Source organism: Mustela nigripes, chromosome 13 (genome assembly GCF_022355385.1).
Source record: "Mustela nigripes isolate SB6536 chromosome 13, MUSNIG.SB6536, whole genome shotgun sequence".
Lineage (NCBI taxonomy): Eukaryota > Metazoa > Chordata > Mammalia > Carnivora > Mustelidae > Mustela > Mustela nigripes.
This window is the reverse complement of record NC_081569.1, coordinates 36,159,722-36,187,132: the sequence shown is the minus strand read 5'-3', so window position 1 is coordinate 36,187,132 and position 27,411 is coordinate 36,159,722. Positions and strand designations below refer to the sequence as shown.

The 27,411-nt window shown below is 35.8% G+C and overlaps 1 protein-coding gene across 5 annotated transcripts in view; it reads left to right on the top strand.

Moving 5' to 3' along the window:
- NEDD4 (NEDD4 E3 ubiquitin protein ligase) overlaps nucleotides 1–27,411 on the top strand; it is a 124,761-nt gene that overhangs the window by 62,948 nt on the left and 34,402 nt on the right. For 3 of the 5 annotated variants that reach the window (XM_059371974.1, XM_059371971.1, XM_059371969.1), the window contains 3 exons: nucleotides 21,896–21,946; nucleotides 23,388–23,449; nucleotides 26,343–26,445. The exons of 1 other annotated variant lie outside the window; for it this stretch is intronic. In XM_059371974.1, coding sequence (XP_059227957.1) covers nucleotides 21,896–21,946; nucleotides 23,388–23,449; nucleotides 26,343–26,445 — 216 coding nt within the window. The remainder of the gene's footprint in view (nucleotides 1–21,895; nucleotides 21,947–23,387; nucleotides 23,450–26,342; nucleotides 26,446–27,411) is intronic. One more of the 5 variants, XM_059371970.1, reaches the window with a different exon arrangement.

Below are 27,411 nucleotides of genomic sequence, written 5' to 3'. Positions count from 1 at the left end.
TTTTTAAATTATGATTTTTTTTTTAACTAAGAAATCTTTTTAACCCTGTATCTGTGAGTCCAGGTCCTTTCTTATTGCCATTGTTGAGTGAAAATTAAGTGTGGGGATTATTATTTAAACATATTACTGGAGAACCAGTTTATCTTTCAAATATTTCTTTTTCTATTCTTTTGATTTGTGACCCAACATTTTTAGTTACTCTGTTCTTTCTGATTAATTTAATTTTATTTATTTTTAAAGATTTTATTTTATTTTATTTTATTTTATTTAAGATTTTATTTTAAAATAATCTCTACACCCTGCAGGAGGCACAAACTTACAACCCCAAGATCAAAGAGTCACGTGGTGCACCAAATGAGTCAGCCAGGTACCCCCTGATTAATTTTATTGATCAAATAACACATACAATATATTTCTACCTCCTTTAACACAGTTTATGAATTTTATTATGTTCTTTTTCTTCAGTAATTGTTATAAACTACCTACCTTTTGTTCAATTACATTTTAACTTTCATTATGGAAAATTTCAAACACACTGTGTGCCCCCAGTAAACTCCAGTTTCAGCTGTAATCAACATATTTCCAGTCATGTCATCCATCTTTCCCCTCCCTTTTTTCTCCTGGATTTTCTTTCTTTTTTCTTTTTTTCAGTAAATCCCATACATCATATAATTTTACCATAAATACTTCAGAATTCATCTGTAATGGATTAAGGACCTTTTAAATATATGAAAACTACAGTACAGTTTCACACTTAACAAAATTAACACTAGTTCTAAACTGTTTTGACTAGAACTCTACCTAAGTCATCGGGATCGTTTTATTAATGACATAGCTCAAGATGGTTACCTCTCCTTTAGCTTGTGTCTGCCTAAGTCTTCATCTCCTTTATGATGTTTATTTCACTTTGGGGCTGAGCATGTCTATTTACCATGGAATTTTCTGTTTCTTTAACCAGATAATTTTTGATAATATATTTGTTACCAATAAAATTGAGGCTTTCACTTTGGAACCTAAAACTAAAAGGTTATAGTTAGGACTTAGGACTGGAATTTATCACCTAAACTACACCTTACCTCAATTTTAAATCACTGCAAATCTGCATTTAGGGTTTAAACGTCTAGGATACCCACATTCTTCATCCCTGGGTAGAATGAAAATGTACACTATGATGAATTAGCTATATTAATTCCTCTTATTCCTCTTAATGCTTCTCTGAGTTTTAACTTCATATTTATGAAGTATGAAATTTATGAAACTTGGCAGAGTTACTTGAGGACTGAAAATTTCATGTCTGTTTGGCAGATAAATGGTGCTCAGTAAAAAGCAGCCATTATCTACCTTATAATTTGTGGTGAGACTACGTGAAGGTACATTGTAAACTGAAAAGTACCACATTGTGTAACATAATAATTGTTGTTTTATATGTATATAAAGTGAATCATATACACATTTAAGAATCCAGGTTAATAATTAAGTAATAGAAAGTGCATGAAAAGACCATATTAAAAAAACACCGTTAAAACAACAATAACAAAAACACTGTTGGGGGCACCTGGGTGGTGCAAGCAGTTAAGCATCTGACTCTTGGTTTTGGCTCAGGTCCTGATCTCAGGGTCCTGGGATTGAGCCACATGTTGGGCTCCACGCTCAGCACAGTCTGCTTCTCCTTCTCCCTCTGCCCCTCCCTCCTGCTCGCTCTCTCTAAAATAAATAATTAAAATCTTAAAAAAAATAATAAAAATGTAAAAAGCACAGTTCACCCTTGAACAATATAGGGGTTAAGGGTGCCACTCCCCCCATCAGTCACCGTGCAGTTGAAAATCTGCATATAACTTTTGATACCCCCAAAACTTTACTTATAATCTACTGTTGACTGTGGAAGTCTTGCTGATTGACAGCTAATTAACACATATTTTATATGTTATTTTTATATGTATTATATACTATATTCTTAAAGTAAGCCAGAGAAAAGTTGTTATTGAGAAAATCAGAAGGAAGAGAAAATACACTTATAGTATTGTACTGTATTTATAAAAAATATTCACATTTAAGTGGACCTGTGTAGTTCAAACCTGTGTTATTCAATGGTCAACTATAACACAAAAATACAGACTAGAAATCTGGGGAAGCACTTCTTCATAAGACTTGATCAAAGATCAAAATACATTTTTAAAGGAATATGGTTTTTCCAAAGCCTTATTACGAACTAAAACACAGCTCTTTTTTCTTAGACTCAATTTTGATATGCATATTCTTGGGGGAAAAACTACATCAATGCTAGATGTACAGAAGAAATACAGAAATAAATAAGAATTATACAGCAAATTCATGGCAGGAGATAAGTAGCAGCTAGAAAGTCCAATTTGTGGGCCACAAAGCTACTCTTTTTTTTTTTTTTAAGATTTTATTTATTTATTTGACAGAGAGAGATCACAAGTAGGCAGAGAGGCAGGCAGAGAGAGAGAGGGAAGCAGGCTCCCTGCTGAGCAGAGAGCCCGATGCGGGCCTCAATCCCAGGACCCTGAGATCATGACCTGAGCCGAAGGCAGCGGCTTAACCCACTGAGCCACCCAGGCGCCCACAAAGCTACTCTTAATGTACAACTTACAGTTTTAAAGAAGCTGATCCTATCACTTTTTTTTTTTTAATGCCACATTGAAAACAGTGATTTGGATACTATTTTAGTGACTTTATGTCATTGATAGAGTCAGCTTCTAGCCATAGATGATAGATTCTTTCTTTTCAGTTTGTAAACTAAAGAGTTCCAAATTGCCTCAGTTGGTGTTGTTTTTATTTAATGCACTTTATTTTTTGGAGCAATTTTAGATTCACAGCATAGTGAACAGAAGGCCAGGGTTTCCTATAACCTCCTACTCTGAAACATGTAGCCTCCCCCATTACCAACAGCCTGGGCCAGAGTGGAACATTTATTACAATTCATGAACCCGCACTGACACATTGTTACCCTCCAGAGTCCAGAGTTGAATTTAGTGTTCACTCTTGGTGGTGTACATGCTGTGGGTTTGGACAGATTATAATGGCATGTATCTGTGCACCATTACAGTACAATACAGAGTAGTTTCACTACTTTGCCTCTTCATCTTCCCTGGCAACCAGTGATCTTTCTTCTGCCTTTATGGTTTTGCCATTTCCAAAATGTCACATAATTGAAATCATACTGTAGGTAGTCTTTTCAGATTGGTTTCTTCCACTTAGTAATACTCATTTAAGTTCCTTCCATGTCTTTTCATGACTTGATAGCTTTTTTTCTTTTCTTTTTCTTTTCGTACCGAATAACCGTTCATTGTCTGAATGTACCTTAGTTTATTTACACACTCACCAATAGAAGGACATCGTGGTTGCTTCCAAGTTTTAGCAGTTGTGAGCAAAGCTGCTGTGAATGTCTGTGTGCAGGTTTTTATGTAGAGTTAAGTTCTCAGCTCTTTTGGGTAGATACCAAGTGCTGTAATTGCTGAGTCATATGATTCAAGTTTAGTTTTTAAAGAAACTGCCAGCTAACATTCTGAAGTGGCTGTACTATTTTGCAGTTCCATAGTCAGGGTATAAAAGTTCCTGTTGTTCCACATCTTTACCAGTGTTTGGTATTGCCAGTGTTCTACGTTTTGGCCATTCTAAATATGTGTGTAATGGTATCTCATTATTTTTGAAATTTGCATTTCAAAGCATATGATGTGGCACATCTTTTCATATGCTTATATGCCATGTCCATCTTCTTTGGTGAGGTGTCTGTTGAGGTCTTTGGCCCGTTTTTAAGTCAGGTGTGTTTTCTTATTGTCAGTTTATAAGCTTTCTTTATATATTTTGGATAGTAGTCCTTCACCAGATATGTCTTTTTCAAATATTTTCTCCCAGTCTGTAACTTGTGTTTTCATTCTCTTGGCAGTGTCTTTAATAAAGTGTCAGTTTTAATTTTAATGAAATCCAACTTATCAATAATTTCTTTCATGGAACATCTCTTTGGTATTGTTTTTTTTTTTTAAGATTTTATTTATTTATTGGACAGAGAGAGAGAGAGATCACAAGTAGGCAGAGCAGCAGGCAGAAAGAGAGGGGGAAGCAAGCTCCCTGCTGAGCAGAGAGCCCGATGTGGGGCTCTATCCCAGGATCCTGAGATCATGACCTGAGCCAAAGGCAGAGGTTTAACACACTGAGCCACCTAGGTGCCCCCCCCTTGCCTTTTTTTTTTTTTTTTTAATGTGAGTAGCCCATCATCCCAGCATCGTTTGCTGAAGAGACTTTCTTTTCTCCATTGTATTGTCTTTGCTTCTTTCTTTAAGGTCAGTTGACTTTTGGGGGATGGGGTAGCTAGGTGATGGGTATTAAGGAAGGCACTTATGAGCACAGGGTGTTATATTCACCTGATGAATCACTGAATTCTACCTGTGAAACTAATAATACACTATATGCTAATTAAATTGAATTTAAATAAATTAACAAAAAAGATCAGTTGACTATGTGGGTCTATTTCTGGGCTCTCTATCCTGTTTCATTGAACTCTGTCTGTTCTTTCACCGTTACCACGCTGTCTGGATTATCAGTTAAATAGAGAGGTGGTGTCATTCCTTAAATTTTGTTCTTGTTCTTTACTATTTTATTGACTGTTCTTTTGCCTCTCCAGTAAATTTTAGAATCAATTTTTTTGAAATTCACAAAATAACTTGCTAGGATTTTGATTAGGATTGCATTAAACCATAAATCAAGTTGGAAAGAACCAACATCTTGAAAATATTGAGTCTTCCTATCTGTGAACATGGACTGTCTCTTGATCTTTTTAGTTTTTCTTCAAATTCATGCATCAGTTTTGTAGTTTTTCTTATAGATCTTATATTTTGTTAGGTTTATATTTAACTATTTCTGTTTGGGGGATGCTAAAGTAAATGATACTGTGGCTTTAATTTCAAGTTCTACTTGTTAATTGCTAGTATATGGGAAAGGAATCGACTTTTCTATATTAGTATTGTGACCTTGTGACTTTGTGAAAATTGCTCATTAGCTGCAGAAGTTTTTTGGTCAAGTTTTTTGGATTTCCTGTAAGACAATAATATCATTTGCAAAGACAGTGTGATTTCTTTCTCAATCTGTATATTTTTTATTTCCTTTTCTTATTATATCAACCCAGACTCTCACTACAGTGCTGAAAGGAATGGTAAGAGGGGGCATCCTTGCCTTGTTCCTGATCTTAATGAGAAAGCTTCTAGTTTTTCACCACATTGTATAATGTCAGATGCAGGTTTTTTGTAGCTATTCCTTATCCAACTGAGGAAGTTCCCCTCTATTCGTAGTTTATTGAGCACTTTTATCGTAGATTGCTATTGGGTCTTGTAAAATGGCTTTTCTGCACCTATTGATATAATCTTATGATTTTTTTTTCTTCTTCTGCCTATTGATGTGATGTATCATGATAACTGATTTTCAAACATTGAAATAATTTTCTACCTGGTCTAAATCCTACTTGGTTATGGTTATATTATTCTTTTCATACATTGTTGGATTCAATTTGCTAATGTTTTGTTGAAGATTTTTGTATCAATGTTCATGAGAGATAATGGTCTGTTGTTTTCCTTTCTTGTAATGTCTTTGTCTAGTTTTGGTTTTAGGGTAATTCTAGCTCCATGGAATGAATTAGGAAGTATCCCCTCTGCTTTTGTCTTCTGAAAGAGTTTATAGAGTATTGGTATAATTTCTTCCCTAAGTGTTTGGTAGAATTCACCAGTGAGCACATCTGGACCTGGTGCTTTCTGTTTTGGAGCATTATTAATTATCAATTCAATTTCTTTTATAGATATAGGCCTATTCAGAGAGTCTGTTAGTAGTCGTTTTAAGATATCACAGTTTGCATTAATAGCACAATTTTGATTTAAGTTAATTTTCATGTTTTATAATACTTGAAACATATCTTTATAAAAATCACATTATAACTTGGTTTTTATTTTATTTTGATCTTTAGGAATCAAATGATCTTCTATTATCTCTTTATTTTTTTAATGTCATTAACAAAAGATTACATTTACAAAAGATATCCCAGTGTGCCCATATAATTTTATATTCAAATGATTGGTTGGTAGTTATCAATAGGCTAAAAGCAAAGTTACTCAGCTATTATAATTTCATATTTATATAGTTTCTGTTTTGGGGATATTCATAAAAATTCAATTTTATATAGTTCATATAAATAATTTTATGCATCTGGTGGGGTTTAAAAAATATCCTTCTTATAGTTATCCTTCCCTTTACTGAAAGAAAGTATGTATTTGGCTCTTGGGATTTTTTTTTAACCTGCTAAAATTATTTTGGATATTATCCTGAATTAGCATTTAAAAAATTTATAAGACAGGTGGTGAAACTGCCGAAATATATTATACTGATAGAAGCCCATCAGATCTGCATACTCAATACAGGTAACGTAAGTTTTCCCAAGATTCACCAGGCTACAGGCACTAATGGAGACAAAATGATGGTTATAACCCAAGTTTCACTGATTAGGCCTTCTCGTCTGTCCACAAAAGATCCCTGGCAACTGTAAAGTACTCTTCACTATTTCTGGGGTTCCAAAGAGATGGCTACCATGCACTCTTGAACAAATCCAGTCCAGCTGAACACTGCTATTGCTAGCTTTGTATGTACAGGTATTGCCACTTTGGGGTACCACTGTGTCCCACTGGGCTCCTCCTTTTCTTAACGTGACTTATTTCCCAAAGGCATATTTACAATGTTTAACTCAACCTTTCCTTAGGTATGATAAACCAAACTGATTTTTTAAAAAAATGTAGTCATGATTCCAAATACAGTATGGTGAGCAGTATTTAAAGTAACTTTAAAGTAACTTTAAGCATTCTTAAAGTTATTCAGCTTTGGGGACATGTCTGAATTGCTGGGCAAGAACTAAAAGTAAAAGCTTAAAGCCAGAGAGTGTTGTTTTACTGAAAAATTTGCCAGAACTCCATAGTCCAATACAGTGGCCATTTACCACCTGTGGCTATGGAGATTGAAATTCATTGAAATGAAATCAAATTTTAAAATTCTGAACCTTATCGTAGTAGACATACTTCAAGTGCTCAGTGGCCACAAGTAGCTACTGGCTATTGCATTGAACAGCACAGATACACAGTACTTCCATTATTGCACAAAGTTCTATTGGACAGGGTTTCTCTAGAGCATTACATTCTGAGCCTCAAGCCATTGATACCCCTGTAACTTTGACTGTGCTCCAGTCTATTGAGGAAGGCACCTAAAGCTACACTTCTTGGTAGCTGTGATGGCAGAAGGAATGGAACCACATCTCAGTGACCTTATTTTTCTCCACTGGTACCTGCTATTTAAGTGAGGAAATTTAGGTTTTAAAGGAATCCATTGAGTTTTTATTTTCTTAAACAACAGTGACCCACATCCTTTCCTTTGGTCCTCTGTTTTCATTGATACATTATATTCATAAATTATTCATACAATTATACTCATAAATTGTATGAGTTTTTAACCCTCGTGGGGGTGTAACTTCAAAAACTTTATGGATCAGCTAAATTTACACTTGATCAAATGATCAGGTAATCAAATTGTAAGAATAATGAGTTTCTACTTCTGAAATATTTTCTAAAAACGTAAAAGAGATTATTTCAAAAGGTAGAAGATGTTAGAGAAATCATTTCTTTCTGCCAGTACATAAGTAGTCTTCTACCAAAGTTTACAAAAAATGAAGAACAAGGAGGGAGGGGCACCTCGGTGGCTCAGTTGGTAAGGGTCTGCTTTTGGCTCAGGTCATGATCCCAGGGTCCTGGGATGGAGCCCCGCATCGGGCTCCCTGCTCGGCAGGAAGCCTGCTTCTCCCTCTCCCACTCTCCCTGCTTTTGTTCCCTCCCTCGCTGTGTCTCTCTGTCAAATAAATAAAATCTTAAAAAAAAAAAAAAATAGAACAAGGGGGAGGAGGAGAACAAGAAACATTGGGAATCATTTGATAATAAACTATTTTCTTTGTTGTTTAGAGATATTCTTGGGCCAGTTTCTTCAGGTCCTCTCTTAATATATTCATTTTACTAATAATAAATCTTTTGAAAGTATTTGCCAGTCACTGTACCTTGCTTCTGCTTATTAGTATTATTTGTCGATTAAGAAAAATACTACTGAAACTCTAGCAAGCTGATATTTTAAAGAATTTTTTTATTGTGAAATACAAAAGAAGACATCATCCCAACTTTTGATGGGCCAGTCTATGTGAGGAAGACAGGAGAATATGTAAAATGGTTTTAAATTAAGGATCAGAGAGTTGAAATGACTGTAGCCTCAAGGCTGCTTGCCTTGAGAGTTTGCAAGAGGTTCGCATCATTCAAGTAGTCAGAAAACTTTGATAAATCCTGAATTGTCACAGGTGTTCTCCAGACCTACTAATGCTAGCTGCTGTTTAATACAGTGAAGAAACATATGTAGATTTCAGATTCAGTTACCTCTAAAGGTGACTAACCTAAAATCTGGAGCAATTGGCCAATGAGCAAAATAACGACTTCCTGCTATGAGCCAGACCCTGGCAAGCCTCGCACAATGAGGCAAAGCTTAGGGATTATTTTTAATCTTCCCTTTAAGCATTCTTAAACATCCATAGGTTATATTTAAACTATTAAATGGGGTAGTTTCATCTGAATCCAAGTGTGGATTCCACCTCATGGATGTATTTTTTTAACTTGGTCATAGTATTAATAGGAAATTAGGGTTATAATCTCATGGAACTTGAATTACAGATTCATGCAAAATGTTTTATCTGTCAAGATTTATCAATTGTGTGCAGATTGCAAGTGGTGGATTCCATAGGCCAAGGGTGGGCGAGGGAATGGCTCATGGTCCCTAAAAGGCAGAAAAGGTCAGGAGCAGATGGGGAAGGCTAGAGACTGTGTAGGGAAGAGGTCATACTACCATTTCCTAAGGGAAACAGCCCCTTACAACTCAAAGAAAACTGGCTGAAAACCTTTTTCTGAGGCTGGAAATCCAGTAAATGATCCGGGAACATAGCCATAGTCAAAGCAGTGAAAAATACGGGCAGTATTCTGATCTGGAGCCCAAACGTTACCAAGTTATCACACTGGTGGCAGAAAACGAAATTCAGTTCCAGATTGAAGAAGGCAATCAAACTGTAGGGAGTCAAGCAGGCCATTTAACCCTTTGGATTTTTGCTCCAGCAAAGTTCAACCCTCTTGAAATGGGCAAGTGGGACTTTATCTATTGTCTGAAAAGGAAAATCTGAAACCATCTTCTCTGGGTGTTGTAGCATTTCCTGTCACATTGCTGATTTGGTTTCATAATGCTAGAACTATTAAGTAAGTTCTCCCCATATCATAGAGTACATCCTGTGGTCTCAATAGCTAGTTTTTATAAAGGAGGGAATAAGTGACATGAAGATGATATATTCTAGTAAGTCAGGCCATGTAAATTTTTTAAAGTAATTTAATAATTTTTTTTTTTTTTGGAGTAGAAGAGAACTGTTAATACAGATGTTAAAAGATCCAAGTAAAGTAGAAGTATAGAGGAGGAAATTAGCAATTTAATCTCATCAGGAAAAGCTTCATTAGAATGGCATTGAGCTGGGCCTCATACGGAGAATTCACACAGGCAGAGAGAGAAAAACCTTCCAGGAAACATAAGTGAGTTTGAGAAGGAGAAATAGAGGATTTGTTCAGCAAAAGCATAGCACTCTATGGGGGGTCTTCTATTAATAGACGAGGCTGCAAGGTAGATTGGAAATGCTGGGAAAGACCTAGCATTCCATGCTAAGGAATTTATAGTTCTTCCTCTGGACCAGTGTTTTTAAAATGTGTTCCTCCCCAGTCTGCAAGATAACCTCATATAAACCCATCCCATTGGGAAATAAGTTTGTATAGTACCACATGCTGTATTTCTTAGGCTGTCACAATGCACACTAGTGAAGTTCTAAAGTCCTACAGGAAATGAACTTTTGAGTTTTGTTTAACCAAATGTTTCCCAGGTCTGTGACCACCTTTGACCTCTTTTAGTATCCAGCAGATCTATGATTCTTCAGAACACACTGGGGAAATGATATTTATTCAATAGCAAGTCTTCGAAAGTTCTGAAAAGAACATTGTTATAATTAGGAAATAGATTTTTATTTTTGCAGTGTAAGCTAAAAGAAATGCAAGAAACTGACTCCTTTTGCTTCTTTTAGAGGAATTCTGTCTGTTATCTTGAAGTGTCTTAATTTACCTTGTGTGTTATCTCCAAACTGCCAAATCCATTTGGAAGTAGGCAGGATAGCAATAAATAAATTTAGATGCCCTGCTTATTCTTCTTTAGCTGTTATCATTGTTTATTCTTCCTGGTTTTCTTTAGAAATTAAACTGAACAGAGATGTGGTTCTCTCCATGTGACTACTGGATGACGTAGCATGAGTAACACTTGAGGACTTGTAAGAACTGTGAAAACCACTCGAGTGGACTAACTCAACTCAAATCCTTGGAAACTCTAGATTAAGGCTGGAAGCAGAAGCCTCTAGACTACTTCCCCAGGCACCCTGGCTTCCCTTGAGCCATTTTAAAGTGATGATTTTAATTCATCTCCTCCCACTTACTTGTTTTTAAATTAATATCAGAGATTTAGATTTAGAAATAAAGTCACTAGATCTTTCTCAACAGTAGAAGTCATCTACTTGTTTCTCATTTAGACTATAGAATTCTATCTGAGATTATTAGCTTCAGTCTCTTCAAAAGTTTACCCTTTTAAAAAAAAAAAAGATTTTATTTATTTATTTGTCAGACAGAGATCACAAGTAGGCAGAGAGGCAGGCAGAGAGAGAGGAGGAAGCAGACTCCCCGCGGAGCAGAAAGCCCCATGTGGGGCTCAATCCCAGGACCCTGGGAGCATGACCTGAGCCGAAGACATAGGCTTTAACCCACTGAGTCACCCAGGCGTCCCCAAAGTTTACCCTTTTTAAATTTCCTAATAGCTGGGCAGACAGTCCTAGAAAGAAAAAAGTAGTAACATAATTTATTGGAGCTCAGAAAGATGAATCTGTGTGTCTGTTTATTTTCAATCAAAAATCCATATTTTTTTTTTTCTAGAAGGAAGAGCCTTGTCCCTTTTATCAGTTATCTAGTAGTAGGTATTTCCTGGTTAAACTATAACTTTATACGTTTAGTCCTCTTGTGATTTTCCTTTGCTTGGAAATATAAATTTGAAACAATGGAGAAAATTGATGAGCCTTTCGCCTTTTGTAAAGGGGACAGATAGTTGTAATAAATGCAAAACTTTCTTCTTATCTTCTATAGTTCTTTGGTTTAGAGGCAAGCAATATAAATTGCTTATAAAAGTATGTTGGAAATAAATAAATAAAATCTTAAAAAAAAAAAAAAGAGGGGCGCTGGGTGGCTCAGTTGGTTAAGCCTCTGCCTTCAGCTCAGGTCATGATTGCAGGGTCCTGGGATCAAGCCCCACACTGGGCTCCCTGCTCAACTGGGAGCCTGCTTCTTCCTCTCCCATTCCCCCTGCTTATGTTCCTTTTCTCACTATGTCTCTCTGTCAAATAAATAAATAAAATCTTTAAAAAAATAAAAAAATCTTAAAAAGTATGCTGGATATATTAAAGCTCAATTATGAAAATAATTATAAAATCCTGTTCAGGTTTGATAACACAGTCTGATTCCTGTTCTTGTCTGCTTTAAAGTCCTTCTTTAGCGTATTTTTTAAAAAATGGTTTTGTATTTGAAAATCCTCACAGTAAATTATAAGCTAAACTTTACAGCATGTGAAGATAGAGGAATGTATCCAGATAAATTGTCGTTTGTGATGTGTTATGTGGAGACCTCCACGGAAACTGAAATTCAGAGAATGGTTCAAACCGAAACTGATCTGGACAGTGGCCTCTCCTAACTTCTTACCCCCGCCTATTAGGTAAAAATCCCTTTAAAAATATGAGAGTTGCTAAAGGCTGTAGAACACGTGTAGCCAAATTTTCAAGCAGTATGAGGCTATTGTCAAAGAACAAGAACTGTGTGTGTCTTAGAGTTAAATCTAGCAGACAGGCTGGCTGGCCGGCTGGCTGAGCAGATTACAAGCATGGGACGTTGAATGTTTGCTTTAAGCAAAGACATCCAGTTTCCATAGCACTGTGATTTTATAGCCTAGATCAGATTATACTGTTTGTTTAGCTAACACCATTTCCCCCTCAACATACTAAAAAGATGGAATCAATAAATCTTGAGCTTCCAGAAAAACATTTAAAATAAGCAGGTCAGCGTGAGTCAGTGTGGAAGGAAGAAGGCAGAGGCTATACCCATGCAGCTCCAGTTGACAAGATCTGCACATGCTAGGAAATAGGAAAGCTCAAGTTAGAGTCATTTTTATGATCTTTTTAAAATTTATAACATCAAAGATATACGAATCTATGTAGTATGGATTGTGGGGGAAAGGATGTTCATTAAAAATAAAAGTTAAAAAAAATAATAATAATAGTTCTTTTTTTTTTTTAAAGATTTTATTTATTTCTTTGACAGAGACAGATCAGAAGTAGGCAGAGAGGAAGGCAGAGAGAGGAGGAAGCAGGCTCCCTGCCGAGCAGAGAGCCCGATGCGGGACTCGATCCCAGGACCCTGAGATCATGACCTGAGCTGAAGGCAGAGGCTTTAACCCACTGAGCCACCCAGGTGCCCAATAATAGTTCTTTTTTAACAGAATTTTGGAAGCAGAAAATATATGGTCCCTCATTTTTTAAAAAATGCTATAAATGAGTTCGTTCTTAAAAGTTTTCCTTACTTGGATCGTCCTGGGTGGCTCAGTGCGTTAAGCCTCTGCCTTCAGCTCCGGTCATGATCTCAGGGTCCTGGGATTGAGCCCGCATCTAGCTCCCTGCTCAGCAGGGAATCTGCTTACTCCTCTCTGCCTGCCTCTCTGCCTACTTGGGATCTCTGTCAAATAGATAAATAAAAAATCTTAAAAAAAAAAAATTTTTACTTACTTTCCTCATATTCACATGAGCTTTGTCAAGATGTCAGTTTTTCATGTGTTCAAGAAAATATTTATCGTCTTAATGTAAATAATAGAATAAAAGTTTAAATTTACCTTATAGAAAGAGGTTTTAGGTTATTGTTTCAGCTTCAGAGCTTTTTACTCTCATCTTTTATGATCTGTGGAATATCTCTTGATCTCTTGACTTAATTTAAATATGATTAACAAGAGTTTGAACATTTTAATTCCTCCCTCTCTCTCTCCCTTTTCCTTCCTTTCTTCCTTTCTTTCTTTCAAGTAGGCTCCACACCCAGTGTAGAGCCCAATGCGAGGCTTGAACTCACAACCCTGAGATCAAGGCCTGAGCAGGCACCAAGAGTCAGATGCTTATCCAACTGAGCTACCCAGGCATCCCCAGTTTAAACATTTTTATAGCTATGAATTTATTTCTTTTTTTCTACCCACTTCAATTCATTTTTTTAGAGTTTCAGTGATCTACACAGAAGAGTCATGACATTCGCACATAGACAATTTGAATATAGCTGTATGAAGACAGGAGTTATTGGCACTGAGCAAGTTGTTGGCACTGTTGATTCAAATGCACACTTTTAATCTTGAATTTTTGATCTTTGAAAATTTATATGCGGTTTTGGCTCACTCTGGACACCGTTCCCTTCTGTAATAGCCAGTCAGTCACTGAGATCTGTTTCCACTTCAGATTAGTTCAGATTAATCTACTGTTATCTTTATTATTACACAGAATGAAAATTTTCTCAGGTATATATGCAATATAAAAAATAGAAGTTTATTCATTGAGGCATTGTTTATAACAGAAAAAAGATTAGAAACCATTGAATATCTTTCAATAGGGAACTAGTGAAATAAATTTTGGTATTCTATACAGTGGCATACTATATAGCCACAGGTAAAGTGTCTCTACACGATCTGATATCGGACAAAGCCCTAAAGATACTGTTGAAGAGAAAATAAAGTAAGATGCATAACAGTATGTCAAAGAAAACTCTGAATAGTTTCAGATCCAAACACACCAAACACACAAAAATAGCAACTACTGACTCTTGGAAAGACGGAGGGTAGAATTAGATAGTTGGGGGCTGGGAACCCTTTTCCTTTTAATTTTGTATCCTCTGCATGCTTTACCTTTGTCTTAAAATTACTTTAGAAGATCAGCTTGATTTAAAAAAAAAAAAGTGCTGATGGCTAAGTCTGCAAACTGAAACTATGATATATTTATATAAAGTTATTCATGTATAAAATTATTTTTATTCATGTATAAAATTTATTTTCATTAAAAAATATAATTGAAAGTAAAAGTTGGCTATTACAGCAAAAGAAACTTTGGCTATGTTGTTTAGCTTTGATTGCAAGGAAGTGAGTCTTCCTTTATTATTTTGCTTCATACATAGATTTGCCCTGGGAAATTATTTCTAACTTCAATTTAATGGAAACTTTTTAAAGGCAAGTATTCAGTATTCTTCAAAGCTGTGACACTTTGTTTTTAAATTTCTGATTTTTTGTAACATTGGGTTCTCTTAAAGCAGAAATTCAACTGCTATGCAGCCTTATCAAAGTTAATAATAGTCTGTCCTTCTAAACTTAGAGGCATCTATAGTTGTAATTGAAGTTTTGTAAAAAGAGCAATTTGGATTTTTCTTTTTTTATATTCTAAAAATTGTTTTAAGAAACTGAAATTTGTATCTTTGAAATGTAAGAAAAAGTATTATTTACTGACAGAGCTGTGCCTAGTACAGATGGTCCTGCTTAAAATCACCTGCTGTTCTAAATTCTTACTCAGATTTCAGGTTTTTTTTTTTAAAGATTTTATTTATTTATTTGACAGACACAGATCTCAAGTAGGCAGAGAGGCAGGCAGAGAGAAAGGAGGAAGCAGGCTCCCTGCTGAGCAGAGAGCCTGATGTGAGGCTCCATCCCAGTACCCTGAGATCATGACCTGAGCCGAAGGCAGAGGCTTTAACCCACTGAGTCACCCAGGCACCCCAGATTTCAGGTGTATTAAAATTACTTATATTTTACTGAATGCAGATTTACTTTATAAAGTAAGCCACATACAGTTCAAATATAGGTAATAACTCTTGCAAGGAAATGCTTGATATTCAGAATTTGGAACAATTGGTTGGCTAGAGAAACATTAATGAACATCACAGACTGACTTGCTTTCATAGGAATGAATTCAAAACTATTACTTTTTCTTTGCAAATGGAAAAAGAACCCCTAATTGTCCTATATTTATAGCAACCATATGTCCCAGACTTTCCAGGATAATTCCCAGTTTCATATTCTCCATCTCTTCAGACCATGTATATTGACTTTTAGTTTGGAAAATTTATTCATTCTAATATTAGAAATATAGTTCTTTGGGACCTTTTCATTTAAGTAGAAGTTAAGAAACTCATTTCAGATCACTTATTTTGAAGAAGGAAGATGCCTTGCAAGAAGTTTTTAAAATTCCATATCAAAATTACTTGAGACAAGGAAATTTTCATTAAATGGGATTTTTGTTCTATGCTTTTGTTCACAAAATGCAGTCAGCAAACAAGGAACATGGAGCAATATATGGAACGAGATGGTTTCTTTCTGTTCCACAGGGACAGGCGCTGCTTCTGCAATGCACACTGAATCAGAAGGGAAGATTTCTAAGTTAAGAGACTTTGAGAAATAAGGAGCACAATAAGTACATGGAAAGCTGTCCAACGTCATTGCCTGTCAGGGAAATGCAGAAAGAATGAATGAGTTACTACTTCATACTGACTAAGAAAGCTGTATCAAAACGTTAGGTAATAGTAAGTGTTGTTAAAGATATGGAGAAATCAGGGCCCTCATACGGTGGTGGTGGAAATAGAAAATGGTATAGTTACTTCGGAAAGTATGGCAGTTCCTAAAAAGATTAAACGGAGTTACCACATGATCCAATGATTTTATTCCCAAAGTATATACCCAAGAGAAATGAAAACATGTCAGCACAAAAACTTGTACTTGAATGTTCATAGCAGCATTTTTTATAATAGCCAAAAAATGGGAACAGCCCAAATGTCAACCAGCTGATTAATAGACAAATAATATGATATATCCATGAAATATAATATTCAAATTCAAAAGGGAATGAAGTAGTGATACTTGCTACAATGTGAATGAACCTTGAAAACATTGTAAGGGAAAGATGCCAGTCATAAAGGATCATAGATTATGTGACTCCTTTTATATGAAGTGTCCAGTATAGGCAAATCCATTGAGACAGAAAGTAGACTGATGGTTTCTTAGGGCTAAGGCAGGGGCGGGGCGGATAGGGAGTGATAGCTAATACGTATGTATTTTCTTTGTGGAATGACAAAAGTGTTCTAAAATTGATTGTATACTTTAAGTGGGTAAATTGTATATTATAAGAATCTCAATAAAGGTGTTATTTGAAGAGGGAGGGTCTTTTACTCACTGTTGGAGACATTCTGTTCGATATCTTTAGCAATGGCTCTCAACCTGGGACAGCCACCCACGGGACATTTGACAATGGCAGGAGTCATGTTTGGTTGTCAAAGCTGGTGGAGGGGGGTGCTGACATCTAGTGGGTAGAGTCCAAGAGTGTTGCTAGGTCAGCCCCCACAACAATAAAATTATTTGGCTCATATTGTCAGTAGTGCTCAGGTTGAGAAATCCTGTTCAATATCTGTGTGGACTCCAGTGATGATTGACCACAAACATGTTTTTGAAGCCCTGAAAGATCATTAATTATCAATCAGGTAGATATTTTCTCTGTTCAGTTTACTAAGGGCAAGGCTATTCAGTAAGACAAAAACCAAAAAGAAAAATAAAGTGGTTTATTTTTTTATCTGGTAAATACTAAACTAAGTTAATTAGATCTTTCAGTTAACCAAAAAAACTTATTCCTCAGTCATCCTGGTTAGGATTTTACTATATTTTGTTGTATTTTACTTTCTCACCTATTTATAGCTTCTTAAAGCTCGGATTTACAGAGTGTGACATCTAGTTGCAATAAAAACAGGAAAAAAGAACCATACCATAGGACAGCCTTGAAGGTATAACTAAAAGCTAACTTGTCCATTTCAAAAATTATCATCTCAAGTTCTAAAATAGAAATACAGCCCTAAACTAACTAATTTACTAGGCTTCAGTCTCCAGGCATGCTCCTTTCATTGTATGAACCTGTTTGAAATGTCTACAGACTGTTTTATCAGAAGAGGAACAGGGGCCTCATTACAGAATCCAGCATTCCAAGTACAACAACTAACATTTATTGAATGCTTATTGCAAGCTGGGTATTATGCAAAGCATTCTGTGTATATTATCTTATTTCATTCTAACAAAATCCTATTAGACAGATCTGGTATTCCTGTTCTGGAAGCATCCTTCTTATAGCCATCCATCCTCCAGCTCCAGTATGCACTATTTTTTCTATAGATCTTACACTATTGTTATTCTGAAAGTTCCTTCCCCATCATTTGGGAAATCCTCTTTTCTCATCTCCTGTCTTGAATCTCCTGCATCTTCCCTTACTATGATGTACTCCCTTATTTTGGTGGAATGTGTCCTCTGTTACCTTACTAAGAACACCAGCATCTGAAAATCTCTTTATTTTATCTTCATTATTAAAGAAGATATTTTGGCTGGGTATCAAATTCAATGTAGGAAGTATTTTTCTCCCATTATTTAAAAGACATTATTCTCTTGTTTTCAGTTTTGTGTATAATCTGTTTTGTGTCTCTCTAGCTCTAAAAGCTTAGAATTTCTTTATATCTGATACCCTGAAATGTCACTCTGATATGCCTTACTGTGCATGTTTTTTCATGGATTTTGCCTAACACTCAGTGGGACCTTTCACTCTCAAAATTCATTTGTTTGAATTTAAGGGAAGTTTTTAAAAAATGCTTCTTCGAAGATAATTTCTTCCCTTTTCTTTTTTCTCTCTGGAATGCCTGTTATTTAGATGTGGAGTTAAATTTGTCCGGTAATTCCCTTATTTTGGCAAGAAGTCTTTTCTTTTGTCTTTTAGTTCTACTTTGTGAGAATTTTTTTAAACTCTATTTTCTAACTCTGTATCAAACCTTTGATTTCGGTTATATCTTTAATTCCCGACAGCTCTTTTTTTGTTCTCTAAGTGCTGCTTTTTTCATAACTTCCTATTCTGTTTGACAGATGCTTCATCTTTTACCTCTGAGAATGTTAATTATAGTTTTTCTGAAGGATTTCTCCTGTAGTCTGACATGATTCTGATTCCTCTGACTCACTTCTTTCTGTTTGTTTTATTTGGGTGAAGGCATTTAAGTCTCTGTTTTTCATGTTACAGACTGTCCTTAAATATTTAGTGGTCCCTAGCTGTTCATAATGTATAAGATTCCAGTGTTTATTGACTATTGACATGATGCACTGAGAAAAGTCCCAATATTACTTTTATGGTATTCTTGCAAAAAAATGCATAACCTAAATTCAACCATGAAGAAATATTACATGAACCCAAATTGATGAACATTCTATAACTGGACATTATTCTTCATAAGAGTCAAAAACATGAAAGACAAAAAGAGACTGAGGGTACTTTCCAGATTAAAGGGCATTAAGGAGACATGATAACTTAGTGCAGTGTGCAATCCTGAATTGGATTCTGGAGTAAAATTATTGGGATAATCAGTGAGATTTGAATAAGGTCTGTAGAATAGCTAATACCATTCCTGGTTTTTCATACAATTCAATAGTAAATGAACAATCTAATTCAAAAAACGAGCAGAGGATCTGAACGGACATTTTCCCAGACAAAACATACATATGGCCAACAGACCCATGGAGAGATGTTCAACACTATTCATCATCAAGGAAGTGCAGATGAAGACCACATCATATATCACCACACACCTGTCAGAAGGGCTAATATCAAAAAGACAAGAAATAACAAGTGCTGGTGAGGGTGTGTAGAAAAAGGAACCCTTTTGCTTTGTTTTTTTGTTGTTGTTGTTGTTGTTTTTTTAAAGATTTTATTTATTTATTTGACAGAGAGAGATCACAAGTGGGCAGAGAGGCAGGCAGAGAGAGAGAGGAGGAAGCAGGCTCCCCGCTGAGCAGAGAGCCCAATGCGGGACTCGATCCCAGGACCCTGAGATCATGACCCGAGCCGAAGGCAGCGGCCTAACCCACTGAGCCACCCAGGCGCCCCCTTTTGCTTTGTTAATGGGAATGTATATTGGTACAGCCAATATGGAAAGCTGTATGGCAGTTCTTCAAAAAATTAAAAACAAAATTACCGTATGATCCAGGAATTCCACTGCTGGGTACTTTTCCAAAGAAAATGACAACACTAACTTGAAAGTATATCTGTACCTCCATTGCACTGCAACATTATTTACAATAGCTAAACAGTGGAAACAACATAAGAGTCCATCAGTGGATGAGCAGATAAAGAAGATGGTTTTAATTGTATATATGGTTATATATATATATATATATATACACATATATGTATATATATATATGGAATATTATTCAGCAAAAAATGAAATTTTATCATTTACAACAACATGGATGAACCCTGAGGGTATTATGCTAAGTGAAATAAGTCAGACAAATACCATATGATTTCATTTATTTGTGGAATCTAAAAAACAAAAAACAAACAAACTCTTGGATACAGAGATCAAATTGGTAGTTTCCAGAGGAAGGGGGTGGAGGTGAGTGAAATGGGTAAAGGGAGTCAAAAGGTATAAACTTACAGTTATAAGATAAATTAGTCATGAGAGTGTAATGTACACCATGGCAACTATAAAAAATACTGTATTGTGTATTTCAAAGCTGCTAAGAGAGCAAATCTTGTAAGTTCCGTCATAAGAGAAAAAAATATGTATGGTAATAGATGTTAAGTAAACTTATGTAGTGCTTATTTGCAATATATACAAATATTGATTCACTATGTTGTATAACTGAAAGTAATATAATGTATGTTTATTACACATTAACTTTAAAAAGACATGTAGACAGATACATGTAGGAAAACATCTGAAAGAAGTTTATTGAACAGTTAACCCTGCTTCCCTCTGGGAACTTGGATTGGAGGGACAAGGTTTTTCATAAGTTACTTTAAATACTTTGATAAATGTTATGGGTGACAGACACTGTTATGTACATAGGTTTTTATTTTTAACTAAAACCTTAAGAATAAAATGTTAAATATATGAAAGTGTTACTATTTCCTCTAAAAAATATTATTCCTGATTTTAATCATTGTGCTATGGTTATGTAAGATGTTAATGTTTGGGGAAGCTGACTACTGTTTTCTTCCAATTTTTTTTTCTCCTAGTCTCTCTCTTCCTCCCTCCCTTCTCTTTCTGGCACTCCAGTTACACACATATCAGACTGCATGAGATTTTTCCAGAAGTCTTCTTTATTTTTCACATTGTATAAATTCTCTTGGTGTACCTTAAAGTTCGTGGAACTTTTCTCCAGTCATATGTTAAGCCCATCCAGTGATCTTTAATTCAGATATTATATTTTTCAATCCTATATATATTTCAAAGTGTACATTTGATTCAATTTTATAGTTTCCATTTCACTACTGAAATTCCCCCTCCACTCATTCATTATGACTTTCTTTTCTTTTTTTTCTTTTAAGAATTTATTTATTTGTCAGAGAGAGAGAGAGAGAGCACCACACAAGCAGGCAGAGTGGCAGGCAGAGGTGGAGAGAGAAGCAGGCTCCCTGCGGAGCAAGGAACCCAATGCGGGACTCAGTCCCAGGACCCTGGGATCATGGCCTGAGCTGAAGGCAGTGGCTTAACCGACTGAGCCACCCAGGCGTCCCATGACTTTATTTTCTGTCTGCTAATTCCAAGATCCAGCTTATATTGCGGCCAATTTCTATTAATGACTTTTTCTTATGATACTGGATCACATTTTTCTGTTTCTTCACATATTTAGTAACTTTTTATTATATACTGGACAGTGTGTTTGGGAAATGATTGAGACAGTCAATTTTACCATCTTTCCAGGAAGAGTTGTCTTTTGTTCTAGCAATTTGTTAACTTAGCTGAAATCCAAATGCTATCTCAAGACCTTAGGTGAACAGCAACTGAAATCTATGCTCAGTGCTCCAGCTGCTGGCTTTCATATATAAAGTTCAGGAATCAGCTAAGAATTTGAGTGGAGTTTATGTATAGATTTGGAGGGACTTCTTTGGCTTCTGTCTTTCAGAGATTGTCCCCCTCACTTTCTAGTTAGGGTGTTAACCTCAAACTAGGTCTTCATACTCCCCAAATGAATAAGATGTCATATTTCTGCTTGAGTAATAATCATACCACCGTATGAACTGTCAAGTACTCTGAACTACTATCAGGTAAAAAGCCATAGAAATATGAATCCTACACAATACAGTTTCTTCTTTCAAAGATCAACTCCCCTCAGTTTCCACTTGCTTGTGGTAACTCTGTAGTGCTTTCAAACAGTTTTTATATTTTTTCAGAGTATATAATTATTATCTGCAAAAGGATCAGTCTAAAATACTCTATCCTGCCATTATCACAAATTGTACCATCTTCCATTTTATTTTCCTTTGATATCACGTAGGGTTAAACAACAAAAGACTTCTACATTTTTTGTGAATGATGACAGTAGCTCATCAATTTTTTTTCTTTTCTTTTTTTATTTAAAGATTTTATTTATTTATTTGTCAGAGAGAGAGAGAGAGAGCAAGCAGCACAAGCAGAGGGGCGATAGGCTGAGGGAGAAAGTGGCTCCACTCCTTGCTGAGCAGAGAGCCCTATGCGGGGCTCAATCCCAGGACTCTGGTATCATGACCTGAGCTGAAGGCAGATGCTTAACTGACTGAGCCACACAGGCGTCCCTCATCAATTTTTTTCTAAATACATACTACTAATCTTATTTTTTCTTCTTTTTCTTGTAGACAAGAGATGATTTCCTGGGTCAAGTCGATGTTCCTCTTTATCCATTACCGGTTGGTATAGATATCCATGATTTTAATATTTTTGTTTATTCTTTTTTTTTCTAATAAATACAGGTGCATAATATATAGTAAATGTGAATATTTTATTTATAAAATATATACTGCTATTATTTCTTGAGCATATTACTTTCTGAAAACTCATCTCAATTTTCCATTTTAATTTTATTTCCAAGATTCCCTTACCTGAACCAGAGTAAGAAATAGAGAGTTGCTGAGGTTGGTTGATGTTAGGAAAGCATGTCTGAGGAAAATAAGTTTGGAAATATTCTGTTGAATAAGTAGATTGGGGACAGCTTAGACTCACAGAAAGAACCTAGGACATTTCCAGCAATATGTGCATGAAACTGAATGTGGACCAAGCATATAACACCAATGAAGAAAGATAAGATTCAGGAAACATTTCATAACAAAGCACTGTTGGGCCAGGTTTCTGACATGGAGGTTGAGGGAAAAAAATAAACAGAAAGTAATGATAATACAGGTTGAATTTGGGAAGTCAATGAGGTGTCTCAAGTAGAAAAGGTAGGAAGAAAATCCATTTTGTTTTGAAAAGAGATCAGTTTGTTTTGGGCCGTAATGAATTTCAACAGAAAATAGGAAAAATGGAAGCCTAAAGTGGGCGGACGACAGAAATATAAAAAAATCAATTGTAGAGGAAGAGGCTGGAAGGATTGAGAGTTACCACGTCAGACTCACTGAGAATGATGGGCTGTCCATGTAAGCGAGATGAGAGCTTCAAAGGCCGGACCTTGAGCCTCGGTCAGTGTGGGTCAACTGGAGGAGAAGACAGACATGGAGAAACAGGAGAAAACAAACAAACAAACAATGTCATGAACTTAAGGAAAAGAATTCCAAGACCGAATGGGTAGTTAATGCAAAATGTAAGCGAGAGGTAAAGAGCATTAAAAGCAAAGGGTTGTTGAACTTTTTGTTTTATTATTATTATTATTATGTTAGGGGAGCTGTTGAACATGATAAGAAACAGTAATGCTTCTTTACTGTGTCAGTCTTTTGAGATATTTATTGGCTCTCCCTAGTCTTCAGAGATCATAAGCTTTTGATAATCTATTTAATCCAGTCTCACTTTCCAAGCCATTGACTTTTTTGTTTTCCTGGAATGGGCTGTATGCTCTAACCACGCCCACTTGCTGACACTGTACAGATTCTGTATTTCTTTGGGGCACCAACATGGCTAACCACTCTCCCTTGTTTCCCCTTCTTAACTCCATTGGCTCCTCAGTGCTCCTTCTCAGCTTGTTTGGTACTGAGGTGTGATGCTGCTGCAAGTCCCAGGGTGCAGGAAGGTGGAAGCCCGTCAAGCTACCCGCTATAACCATTTTATGATCTAAAGCCACATTTTTCTCACATCTAACTTCAGTACATGTTTTTAGTGTTGATAGATATCTCTTGAAAACCCACTGTTTTGTTCCAGACAGAAAATCCAAGAATGGAGAGACCGTATACATTTAAGGATTTTGTTCTTCACCCGAGAAGGTCAGTAAGTATAAAATAATAACATATTAATTTTTAAAATCTCATTATATCTTATAGTAGCCTCTTTGGAAATTCAAAGTTTAAACCTTTGTAAATAAGCTACTTCTAAATATGATTTTTTAAAAGCTTTACTGTTATTTCTGATTAAAAAGTAATATATGCACAGCACAAAATAATTCTGAAAATACAGGGAAGTATTTTTCATACTTCTTAGGAAAGACTTGTCCCCTAATATTTATCAGACTAAAAGGTGGAATTTTGTTACTGTTGTATTTGTTTTTATTTATTTGTTTGATTTATTTGTTTTATTTACGTATTTGTTTATATTGTTTTGTTATTTTAAAGTATATGTAATTTTATCATTTTTTATCATTGTTTATCATTTTATTGTTGTTTTATTTATTTGTTTATGTTGTCTTATTTGTTATCTTTAAGTGTGTATAATTTTATCATACTGTCCTTTTAAAAAATCACAAACATTAGTTCCACCAAGAGCAATATCCAACTTGACATACACAAAACCAATTTCAGAAAAACCTAACTACATCTTGCATATGTTAGTAAAAAATATTTCGGAAAACTGAAACATTTAGAGAAAATAACATGAGCAAAGACTTAGAATTTAAAACCTAAATACCATGTTCATAATTCCATTTTCCTAAACTGAATTATTTGGTTTAAAATTTTTAAGTTTTAAACTGTAAATAAAACTCCTTTTGATCATCTGTACCACATAGTCAAGTAAAATCTAGCGAAGTAACATATGGATTTACTGTCAAAAAAGTCACAGTCAGATTAACAAAGTATATCTGTTCATCTGTACAATATTTGCCCTTTTTTTTTTTAAACTAGAAAATACAATTGAAAGACACACTATGGGACCTTACTAAATTTTTTCATTTAAAGACATGTAATTGGGGCGCCTGGGTGGCTCAGGGGGTTAAAGCCTCTGCCTTCAGCTCAGGTCATGATCCCAGGGCCCTGGGATCGAGCCCCGCATCAGGGTCTCTGCTCAGTGGGGAGCCTGCTTCCCCCTCTCTCTGCCTGCCTCTCTGCCTACTTGTCATCTCTGTCAAATAAATGAAAATAAAATCTTAAAAAAAAAAGACATGCAATTACTCTTTGTACTATAAATTATTAAGGCAAAATAAAAGGGACAGTACTATCTTAATATTTACTTTCTGCAAGAGATGTTATATATTTAACTGTAGAAGTCTTGGAATATAAATCTCTTTTCCTTCTTTAGTTTTAGACTGCTTGTGGTATCTGCATACCAAGAATAAATAAATATTTTTTTCTCTTATTTGATTTCCCTAGCAACCTGCTTTTCATTTTGTCACCTGCTTTCTTGTATCTTTATCTTTAAAAAATATAATTTACATCTTCCGTCTACACTGGATTTCACTGCAAGTGCAGAAAAACTTTAAATCAGTAGAAAATGTACTGCTTTCTTGGATTTTCTGACCCCCATTGAGTCCAAACCCACAGGCTTATTGTTTAGTTGAGAAGATGTGGAAGCACCTGGGTGGTGGCTCAGTTGGTTAAGTGGATGACTGGATTTTGGCTGGGGTGATGATCTCAGGGTCCAGAGGTCGAGCTCCAGGTTGGGCTCCCTGCTCAGCATGGAGCCTTGTTCCTCTCCCTCTGCTCCTCCCTGCCATTCTTCCTCCCCCCTCCCCCACTCTCTCTCTTTCTCTCACTCCAATAAATAAATAAATAAAACCTTTTTAATAAACTCCTGGAACATACCATTATAGCGAAACTCTTGTAAAAACCATTATCTGAGCAAGTTTTCTGTATCCGTCTGTTGTGGCAACAAGTCAGTGTTCATTCCCCCTTAAAAAATGGAGACACAAGTCACATTAGTGGCCTTAGAAATAAGCATCGGGGATTCTATTGACCACTCAGGAAAGGTCCAGTTTCCAAATTCATGAGAACTGTACAAAGAACACCTGAGAGATGAGGTGGGGTGAGGAAGGGAGTAGCTCTTAAATAAAAAATAAAAGATGGGACTTTTTTTTTAATCAAGAAAGGAAAGGGGTAATGAGTTACATAGCTGATATCTATAAAAACCACCAAAATATCTATACAGAAAGTGAGGACAAGGAAAGACTTAAGTAAGTAGAATGCTAGAATCGGTGGGGGCAGTACACAGACTTAAAATATTTTCAGTATTAACACCACACACACAGCCTTTAGCTTGGACAACGCATTATTGAAAGAGGTGATACAAGATCCATTGTGGAAATCGAGTTGGTAAATTAATGTATGATAGATTCGAACAGCTGTCCAAGAAAGACAGCAGGCCTTGCACTCTACTCTTCTGTCATCCTCTGCAGTCTAACCAGATTAGTCTCTCCAGAGCATATCTCTGAGGATGCCTCTCCCGATCTCCCACATTTTCTGGCTTCACACTGTGTGCAAAGTAAAATAGACAGCTCTCTTGTTTCACACGGACCTCATCCTCTGAGTCATCCCTCCCTCCGTTGTGTATCCCGTGGGCCAGCCAAGCCGACAGTTGCCATTTCCTTCATTGATCACCTGCTTTCCCACCTGTTTCCTCATTTTTAGTCTTTTCTCTACTCATAGACTTTTCCCTTCACTGCCACAGGTCAAAATCCTCCCCATTCTGCTGGGACTCACTCAGATGCAACTGCTCCTTCACCTTCTCCCTGATCTGTCACTCACCCTTCCTTAGTATCTTATTTACTGAATAACTTTTATTTATATTTGTTACATTTTCTCCACCACTCACTCCTTTGCCTCTCGATATCTTCTGTCCTTGAGCTTGTCTTTGGGTCCGCTCTCGTAGCTAGTAGGTATTCAGTAAACTCTTGTTAATGGAATGCTTTTCTTCTTAAAGTTTTACGAATAATTATTTTCTTTTCTACAGTCACAAATCAAGAGTTAAAGGTTATCTGAGATTAAAAATGACTTATTTACCTAAAACCAGTGGCTCAGAAGAAGATAACACAGAACAGGCTGAGGAATTAGAGGTGAGATCTTATAAAATATTTGGTTCAATATTTGGTGAAAAGAAAATATCTCATTTCTTATTTTACTATACTCTGAAGAAAAAAATAACTTTATTCAATGCAGTTAATGTGTGCAATAAAAATGATTTACATGGACATTTGTTTATTTTACCCATTAAACATTTCTTCCTTCTAAGGACATTTCTGTAGAATGAATAGCCATTATTGACTGTGTTCTTAAAGGTTAGCAAATAGAGAATACAATGATTATAAAGGAGAGCATTTATTATAATTAAGTCATTAACTTTCTGATTTTTTAGAGTTTTCTGAAACTATGTCCTATTCTCCTCCATAAAGTAAGAATACAGTTTACTCTTTATAAGTCAAATATATGGAAACTTTGAGAAGACTTTACTAATTAGGAACGCTTTTATGAAATGTAATTCTGGCTACTTTTCCTCTCATGGCTGGGGTGAGGATGGATGGTCTCAGAGGAAAGGAGGGAATGGGGGAGGGAAAGAATGCATGTGATCTAATAAAATGCCGTATTTATCTGGGACAAAGAGAATTTAACAGTTTTCACGGATGACAGGACAAGTCAAGTATTTGGGCAGAGCTACATGCATCGAAAGTAAGGGAGGAAGAGGCAGAGAGCACGTATTTGGAGTAGAATTGGATGGGCATTTGGAGGCTGGAATTCTTGTCCAAAGCACTGCTACTAGTGAGCCAAGGGACAGTGTGAATTATTGAAGGTCTCTGAACTGCAGGCTCTTCTTTTGTAGAATGATAGTACTGTACCAGATGACCTCTTAGGGTTTCTTCTGGCAGAACAATTCATGATTTGAAAAGGGGACCCTAAAACACCTGCCTCTTGACATTCTCACTGAAGCAACATTTACTGAAGGCACACAGTATATTGGCACTAATTAGCTTTGAAGAGTTTTCTTGTCTGTGCCTTCTTCAACAGTCAAGCCTTTTTAGTTGAGG